Raw genomic sequence first — 10,246 nt, 5'->3', positions numbered from 1 at the left:
AATATTTGTATATTCAAGTATCGAAGAAAATACACAACTAAATAAATTCAATAATAACATCTAAAAATTAGTAGAGATTGTTATTGCATCGAATGTGTGCTATAGCAATGAACTACCTATAATTGTGATCAATTTTCATGATACAGTTTGATCCCTTGTCAGTATAAGGAGATTATTCAACACAATATAGAAGACAAAAAGGGCAAATATCGTTTTTGTGAATACTATGATAAAAAGAAGAACCAATGATAGATATAAATAAATAAATTTTTATGTTCTCCTTTGGCCTTTTTAAATAAAAAATGTGAATGATTGAACTTTAGACTATACTTTTTATGTATCTTTACGCCTTTCCCCTTCTCCTCTTTCCATCGTAACAAAAGTAGTCCCAGAAGTGTCCCTCGGGGCACAGCTCAATTGGTGGATCAATCAACATTATCTTATTTTCAGCGGCAGGGTGTAGAGTTCGATTCCTGGTGGAAACCTGCGGCCAAATATTTGGTATGGAGCAATCACTGTGGAGGAGGGTTTCTTGTGCGCAGAAGTGTACAGGTAATGGGGGAACCTGTGATCCAGTTGAGACATAACCCGCGATTTACCCCCTCCAAGGTTCTAGGGGCAAGGGTCTTGGGGGTCCAAGATTTAGTCTAGTGTAAACTGGGATACTTGGATATTAAAAAAAAAATCAAGAACTTTTTATAATAGTGAAAATTCCTTGGGAATTGTGCCCTCGATATAGCCCCAAAGTATCAAGAAAGACGACAAAAATCAGTTATGTTATAGATACAGAAATTGTTTGACTAAATTTTTACAAAGAACGTTTGATGATTTTTCATTGGTTTTTAAAACAACAATGACTTTAAATGCACCTGTATGATTTCTATGAATAATTCCCTACGAATTTTCAACTCAATAGACCCCCCCCCCCCCCCCCCCCACGTGACCCTTTTTCCTTGATTTTGTGGAAAACCAATTTTCATAGATTTGATGAGAAATTAGTTTTTCAGCTTTTTATTTCTATTTTTTTTTGGATAATGAAACAAATTCTATCCACAATTGTATGAAATTCTATCTTTTTAATTGACAATTAACAAAGTTAAATGAACACCAAAAAATCCCAAATTTCAACATTTTTCATAAAAATTATATCAATCAAACATATTTAATTGACAATTTTCGGTAAAACAAGTTATAGGCAATTCAATTCATTGGAATTCGTTTTTTTCATCTCAATTCCATTTTTACAATCAAACGGACCCTAAGATTATTTTCAATTTTTTATTGATAATATTTTATTTGTTCATGTGGGAAAATATCAGTTCTCAATTTATGATTTGGTTTCAAGTTATCAATCTATTCAATTACTCATATTTTCTGTTAAGAAGATTTAATCGCAAGTATTAACAAATCTCCCAAAGAAATGATGTAAAAAAGTTTATATCCAGTCATAGCCTTTATCATCAAAATTAATAGAACTCATGAACTCGTGACCTAAATTATATTTCGATGGTGTGTGTGTGTGTGTATATATATATATATATTTTTTTTTTTTTCTTTGACAAATGATGTGTACGTTTCATGATTTCATTGTTAGGTCACAATTACACATGCTAGGTCACAAAATTATCTTGTTTAACTCACAAATTGTGACGAAAAATACAGATCAAATAATCAAGTGCTCATTCTTAACCCATTTCGAAAATGTTTGCTCATGCTGAGAGGAACATTCTCAATGATCGATCTACTGTTTCACGAGTAATCGAGTCACATACAAAGATACTTACATGCGTGGTTATAGATGATGCTATTCGATGTTTAGAATTGAAGTAAAATTATAAATTGTATTGTTACGACTAGTCAACAATATACAAGATTAGTGATCTAGTTAAGTAACTTAGGAAATATAAATAAGCAAGTAGACTAAACTCTATTGAAAGTTATATTTATAATCAATAAACATCGTACTAAATGCAATTTTAAGAAATGTGTTTTGAGTGAAGTATCAAATCACGTAGTAAATATTCTTAGTATATTCTATTTTTGACTTTTCACTTATTTTGTAATTTCTATTAATTTTAAGTGTTAACGAACTTACAATTTTGTTTTACCGTATGGCATACAATTCTAAGAAAATATATACTATGTATAGCATTAAGACAGCAATTTTTTTAATGATTAAGGCATTTGCTGACCAAAACCTTAATCAAACAACAATATAAATCGACCTTCAAAACTTCATCTCTTTGCGCTAATTATCAGTACCTCCAAATATTCTTTAATGTCTCCTTTTCTCTTTCTATTTCTACAATCCTTTGGTTTCATCCATAGCCATGACTATTAGTATTACTACTACATGTGAGAGCTTCAATTCTTTATCATTTTCATTTGCCAAATTATTTCTGTAATTTCCTCAAAATTAATCAAGAAACGTAGAATATTCCTGCTTTTTCTCAAGTTCAACACTTGAGTAGTGAAACAAAATTCTCAACTCAAAATGGGAATCTCGTGAAACTTCTGCGTTGTTTCCTTCCTAAATTGAAAATCTTGATGTGGGTTCTGCTTATATATTTCCGTGCTTTTGTATCCTCTGATATTTTTCCAAGATTCTGAAAAGGTAAATCTTTTTTTTCTTTCAAGATTCTTCAATTGGTGCTGTGAGGAAAAAGCAGTATTCTGATTCCCAGTAAATGATTCTGATTTCAATGCTTTTCGGATCATTGTAAAATTCCAACTTCTTTCTGCACGCTCCATTTATCTCGAGTCCCATCATTTTCAATGCTCGTGGTAAGAATCCCAGGTTATTGAACTGTCAAACTATATCTATATTGAGGGTTTAATCACTGAAAAAGAGGATTGCAAAGGTTTCCTCGGGCCGAAAATTGGCCCTGGTTTCGGAAATTTTACACATGGAGACCTTGTTTCAAGCTTCATTCGCATCGAATTCGGGTTTGTTGATGCAACAGAGGAAAACCACGGTATGGACAAAAGAAGAAAACAAGAAATTTGAGAGTGCACTTGCAGTTTTTGATGAAAATACTCCCAACAGATGGTCTATGGTGGCGTCCATGATCCCTGGTAAATCAGTTTATGATGTGATAAACCAGTACAAAGAATTGGTGTCAGATATTAGTGATATAGAAGCTGGTTTGGTCCCAGTACCTGTATACTTGAACTCTTCTTTTACATTGAAATTACCCGATAATCACAGTTTTGATGTGTATAGGAAGAGAGGCAGGTCTTACAATCAAGAAAGAAAAAAAGGTGTACCATGGACAGAGGAGGAGCATAGGTGAAGTTCTCTTATAATCATGCTTGCTCTCTTTAACTAGATTTTGATATTTGACTTTAACTATGTTTGGAAGACATAAAAGATATCCAACGACGTTGCTTTCTTTTTCTGCAGCTTAGTAGTTTCGTAGTAACAACAGTTGGATTAAATTACACTAAGGCCAATATGTTATATGTACAAGAGATTCGACACCAGGAATTTGCCATGAAGCTATCGTGTTTCAGTTTGTCCTCTATATGATGATCTCCGCTTACAGATATTATGCACTATCATTACCATTGAAACGTGCCAGACGTTTTAATGGGATATAAACTTCACTTCCCACCCTGGTAGTAATTTTTATTCATCAAAACACCTATTGCATGTTTGGTACACAATAATGGGCAGATACTACAGACCCATGATTTTAGCTTATGTTTCTTCCTTGATACTCTTGCATACAATCTAATCCTGCCTACTAAACATGCCACTAATGTCTTAGTTTCCAATAGAAAATGGCTTCAGCTATATCGATGTTCTCATTTATCAATCAGAGTGTGTCCAAATGAAACTTTCAAAGATATTATGTTCTTATAGTTTGTTTCTGTCTTTCCATTGTTGAAAACAGACGTTTCCTGTTGGGACTTCAAGAGCATGGCAAAGGGGACTGGAGGAACATCTCGCGAAATTTTGTTATCTCTAAAACACCTACTCAAGTTGCAAGCCATGCTCAAAAGTACTATCTAAGGCAGCTTTCAGGAGGGAAAGATAAGAGGAGACCGAGCATCCACGATATAACATCAGTCCAACTCACAAAAAATTGTCCCTCGGATAATAAAAAATCTCCATCATCAGATAATTTTTCTTCGGTTACATTCATACAGAAGTCCATTGGCACTCCAAAAATGTTACTTGACTGGAATCACAAAAATAATGGAGCTTCAATGGTTTTCGACTCAGCTTATGACGATCCATTCATTACATATCCACGAGAAATTGCATCGCTTGGTACCTGTATAGTTGACACCGTTGCTGCCAATCGAGGGTTCCAATTCCAGTTCACGGGAACATTCCAATCCGAAAGATCTCTTGAGTGAGAAAGAAACATCTAGTCTGGTCAGTACATCAAAATGGCAAATTTGGATTGTGTTAAAAGTCAAGTGATTACATTCTGGTGTTATTTACTGCTGTGGCAAACTTATGTATACTATATGCTAGATGAAGTAATATATAATTTTGCATGTCCAGATGGAACTTACGAAGATAAGCAACGTTAATAAAGTGTTAAACTCCTGCTTCAGTCATTTTGTCCATTGCTCATATTTTACCCAACTGTTAATATCTAGATTTTTATGTCCGTTTCTCATATTTTACCGAACTGTTAATATCTAGATTCTTACTTTCAGTTTCAGGGTTCCCACGGTTTATTTTCCATTAGAGGTAGTCTAAATACACTATGATATTGGATGATGAGGCCAAATAAGCTGATTTAGCGTTAAATTACCCTGTATATCTGATATTTATTATTCTTTGAGGCCCTTTCTCTATTCTTAGATTATGTATGCAATTAGGCCAAGTTGACAGAATTTCATAATCATCACTTTTTCTTGGTTGAGTGTGTTTTCCACTAAAGTGAAGCATATTCTACTTTAATCCATTGTCAACACTTAATGATCCACGTAATATTTATACTGTGGTGCGTGTATTTTTTTCTGTTTCCTTTTCTTGATTGGAGTCTTCCATTTTTTTCCCAGGATATGTGAATTCTTTTTATCTTCATGATTGGTCAATTATGGCATCTTGCACCAGTATAGCTTCTTGCACAAGCCTTAGGAGATAACATAATTTTTGAGATTCTGAATTCACTTTCTGTATACTGAATCAAGAAAGGTTGGAAAGGAATTTAACCTGTTTAAATCTAGTATTCTCACTGTAATGTTATCCACTGAATGGCATCTATCTTTCGGCGCCAGTTGAGAAAGATCTTAAATTCTATTGGGATTTTTTTCTAAAGAGCCTTTTTTTTTTTTTTTAATGGTCAAAGTGGAACAGAGCCTATATATGAAGTTCAATTGTAGCCTTATTAAAGGTCTTCGTTTCAAAGGCCTTCTCTTGCCCAAAAATGTAAAAGTTCAATTGTAGCCTTATTAAAGGTGCCTTTCTCCTTCTTGCAAATGGAGGAAAATTGAGGTAGATAGTAGCAAAGTTAATGTAGACTGGACCACGGTCTCAGCACAAGTTGTTTAAAACCTGTGGAATTTAACTTTTTTATTTTTTCTACATATATCTCTGCGCAAGCTGCGGGTCTCTACAGCCAGTAGGGCTCTAGGGGCCAGGTATTCTGTGTTGCACCTCGTCTAGGTGGGGTTTTCGCTGAGCCTGAACAGGCCATCACATTTTGACACCTTTAAGCATATTCTATCAAATATTGGCAGCCATGAATCAAATACAAGTCAATGAAGCAAATTATGGCATACATTCAAAACAAAGCATAAATTAATTGACTTCATATAATAATAGCAAGAGGCATAGTAGCAAAGGTAGTGGCTTTCTTTACTAATTATTCATGTGGTTCATGAAGGCTTATTGGTAGTAAATGGATCACTATCTTACTAGTTGGCAATCCACTATGTAAACATAACTAAAAAAAATCATGTTTTCCCTTTTGCCACTGCTGTTAGTTGCTATAATGGTTGCTGCTGTTGTCCTACTTCTGCTGCACTATCACGAAAAGGCACGTCACCATCCCACATCAACTTTGTGAGGTAAACTGCATAGCAATTGACAATTTTGAGAAAGAAAAAGAAGTTAAAAATCTTCTTTACAGTTTGTATAAGAAAGCAATCTGCCTCTTTTTCCTATTTTTCATCAAAGCTTTTTGGTGTGAGGCTAGATAGGTGGACATAAAATAGCTAGCTTTGATCTTCTTGTTTTTCCTTGGCTTATCTTTTTCCATGAGATGAAGTAAAAGGACAGATTTCATCGCTAATTCTACCTTATTCCTTTTCTCTTACCTTCTCTTCCCTATGGAAAGGGAGGATGGATTCCAACTTATCATATAGAAGTTCGAGTTCTCAATCCCAGTGAAATTTAGCAAAAATCGCTCGTAAGCTTCGAAAATCAAAATTGTCTCTTGTTAGCTATGCAAGACTAAGACTTTTTCAAACTTTACAAGAAAAGTACAGCGAGACTTTTTTGATGCCCTAGTTAGTTCTGATTAGTATAGCTGCTCAGTATGAATTCTAGCGAGTGACGGATAAGTGTGTGGATAAAAAATAGTTTGATCGATTATAAGCAGGTACGAAACGAGCATTTAAGAGTAGGATTCTGAATCTGTGTACTTTTTGCATGGAGTGCAACCTTGTATTTATAATGAATGGAGTGGTTTGACTAGTTAAAGGGGGTCACAGTGTCATCATTCTTTAAGTTGGTAGCTCGTCACATCCAACAATTTTTTGGGTGTTCCACACTTTGGTAACATGCTAGGCGTGCTGTTTCGCTTGCTCGAATGATCTAAGGTCAGTCAGAGGCCAAGATATTATCGTTCCATGCTCGGAATGCAAATTATATAGCTTTTAAGGTAGGTCGTTGTTGTCAATTGTATTCAGATTTAGTCATTATTTCAATAAATTAATTCTAAAGTGTGTCTATAGTTCCAATACTCGCATTTTCTTTTATTTCGTAAGATTTTCTGAAACAATATTTTCATCTGTCTTTTGGTATAATAAACAATTTTCTTTTTATATTTTAAAATTCAATATGGTCCTTAAACAAAAGTCTTGCACAATTTTATTTGTTCCTCGTTAAAATATACTTTTTCAAAATGATATTAACTGTGATGCGTTATCATTGCAAATATAGCCCTTGTTTGAGCCACATTATTTTAAAAATGCATTTTCGAATAGTGTAATGATGAAAAATATGTGGTTAAAAAATAAGAAAATATTTTGAATTTGCACGTAACATTATTTTATTGAAGAATGTGTGGTTGAAATGATTTCAAATCACTTTTTAAAATTTTTTTTTTTTTTTTTAATAATGTGGATCAAACATATTGATAGTTTAGTATTGTCTTACGTGCAATTTATGATGAGTAGAATATATCGTTATCACTGCAAATATAGTTTAATTTCATTTCTTAATCTTAGGGCATCTCCAATGGATGCCGTATTGCATCATATTGCACCAAAATTTGGTGCAAACTTCCTCTAACCATTGCACCAAATTTTGGTGCAAAATGGTGCAACATGAATAGTGTTGCACCATATTTGGTGCAACACTATTTATTACACCATTTTTTGCACCAAATGTGCAATGTCCATTTTGCCTTTATTTTTCATTTTTCAAAGATAATGATCAAGGGTATTTGTGTCATTTTCGTTCTATAATGATAATGATGATAATAATAATAATGATGATAATTACTTAATTAATTAACTATTAATTATATTATTAAAGTTTATTATTTTTAATAATATAATCAATAATAATTAACGTAATTGTTAATTTAACGTAAAGTTTAATTCGTAAAGTTTACGTTTAAAGTTTATTATTTTTGTAAATTTAACGTAATTGTTTATTATAAATTAATAATATAATCAATTATTTTTGTCAATTTAACATAATATATAAAACACGTGAATAATTTAGTAATCAATATATTTGTTAACTTAATGAAGTTATGATTTAATAATTTATATAGTTATAAAATAAATAAATAAATAAATTTTTTAAATAAATACACTGTCAAAAATCGAAAGAATGAATAAAATAATAAAACACTGTTCATTTGGTGTAAGTTTTGGTATAATGGTTGGAGAAGAATTTTGATTTGGTGTAAGATTTGGTGCAAAATGATGTAAAATTTGGTGCAGCGTTGGAGATGACCTTATAACACGACTCCACTTTCGGCAGTAAATATAATAGATAGTTGTTTCAACTTTATCTAGAGATGCAAAGTAAATTGGATATTGTTGAAAAATTTTATATGTGGGTCTCATAGACCTTTTCTATAAATCCTAAAATGAAAAATAGAAAAAAAGAAGGAAAAAAATGGTCATTCATTAGAGGTTTCTTCAATGAAAAATTATAGACCCAGTTGGCTGACTTGACATGGCCCGAGCCTGTATAATTTATTTATTTATTTTGTGTGTGAAACTTAACCCCTTACACATCGATGGTATTGGGCGTAACAATAAACTTGAAATGAGCCAAAGATCCATTTTAAATTGTGGAAATTACACAATTCTCTACTTTAAAATTTCACAGTTCTAAAATAAGATAGGTAGTTTAATCTTTCAAAAATCAGATGTTTTATTTTAAATAATATCTTTTTTTAAAATAAATATTTTTACTAACTATATATACTCCAACATACACAAATCCTAATTAATTCTCAATATTCTCTCTCTCTCTCTCTCTCTCTCTCTCTCTCTCTCTCTCTCTCTCATGTCTCGCACTCTCTCTATTCCCTGAAGAAAATGCAAGTGGATGTGGTGTAATGGTTGCGTGGTGGTGCATGTGCTGTGGTGGTTGTGTGGTGTTGGCAGATATGGCAGTGGTGTTTTTCGTGGTGTGTGGCGGTGGTGTAGGTAGCATTGCAATTCCAGGTTGTAGCAGCGTTCACGACACCGCTGTTGGGCATCGATGTGTTCGTCGCGCACGATCAATATGGTTTTGGAGTGATCGATTTGAAAATGGAAGCAACAGCAACATTTGAGACGTTGATTAGTACAGTGTTCGTCGCAACAGTCGCAACGATTTTGGGGTGGTCGATCTGAAAATGGAAGCAGCAGAGGTGTTTGAGGCGTTGATCTGTGTGATGTTCACCTTGATGGTGGTGGTGCGTTGTAGTGGTTAAAGCTATGGTCGTGTTGGTGTTACAGTGGTGGTGTTATTAGTATCGTGGTGGTGGGTTGTGGTGGTTAAAGCGATGGTGTTGTTGGTGTTACAGTGGTGGTGTTGTTCAGTGATTGTTTGGTAATGGTCACATATTAATTGGGTTGATTGTGACCATTAAATTGGTTAATTTATGACCAATGAGAAAGATAAATTGTGATTAAAAAAATAATATGTGACTTAAAAAATTAATAATTTGTGACTATTTAATAAATTGTGACCTATAATATTTGTGATTTGTTACGTATAAATTTTTTATCTGACGAAAAAATTTGTAATCAACAAAAGTTTTGAATTGTGATCGTAAAATAATTTTGACATAAAAAATTTTGATTTGTGATCGAAAAATAATATATGAGTAATTAAATTGTGAATCTGTGACCAAATTATATAGATCCGTGACTTTAATATATTTAATTAATAAAATATATAATCAATTAATTAAATTATAAATAATATTTAATAAATATCTAATTTTTGAAATTTGAAACTCGTTTTCTTAATTTTGAAATATATGATACTTAAATTCTTAGTTACAAAATTTTCCCTTTTAAATTTGGGGAAAATCACAATTCAGGGGTATAGAACACTCCAAATCAAAAAACCCCCATAATGATTGAAAATTCAAATGTCCGATAGCGATAAAGAGAGAGAGAGAGAGAGAGAGAGAGAGAGAGGAAGATTTTGTTATATCTGTTTCCTACAATTAAGCTCGCTTACCATATATAATAGGAGTCCAAATGTAAAAAATTTGTAACCAAAAATTCAAAAAATTTGCCGGATTTCATTAAGCACGACAACGAAATTGATGTTGCCGATTGATTTTACTACAAATTGGTCGATTTCATTACTCTATCAGGCCACAGAGATTGGTGTCGATTCCATAAAAACGAAATAATTGTCAGAGAAGCCAATCCAGGTAATAATATGAATGTTTTTTCGTCGATTCGAATGTCACATTCCGAACTGAATTTCGTAACACAAATTGGTCCAAAAATCATCGTTGCAGAGGACTAGAAATCATTGCTAGCCACAGAAGTGCTGATCGTCCCTGGCTAATAGTCCTAAAATCATCGTTAC

At 32.9% G+C, this 10,246-nt stretch overlaps 1 protein-coding gene across 1 annotated transcript; it reads left to right on the top strand.

The window, feature by feature from the left end:
* The first annotated feature begins 2,190 nt into the window (after window positions 1–2,190).
* On the top strand, window positions 2,191–4,572 carry LOC111397902 (transcription factor DIVARICATA-like). The gene is made up of 2 exons (XM_023024869.1): window positions 2,191–3,289; window positions 3,897–4,572. Exons 1-2 carry the CDS (start codon window positions 2,907–2,909, stop codon window positions 4,363–4,365), a joined length of 852 nt encoding a protein of 283 aa, XP_022880637.1. The 5' UTR covers window positions 2,191–2,906; the 3' UTR covers window positions 4,366–4,572.
* The last annotated feature ends 5,674 nt before the right edge of the window (window positions 4,573–10,246 follow it).

Source organism: Olea europaea, chromosome 1 (genome assembly GCF_002742605.1).
Source record: "Olea europaea var. sylvestris chromosome 1, O_europaea_v1, whole genome shotgun sequence".
Lineage (NCBI taxonomy): Eukaryota > Viridiplantae > Streptophyta > Magnoliopsida > Lamiales > Oleaceae > Olea > Olea europaea.
This window is presented reverse-complemented; position numbering and strand designations above follow the sequence as displayed.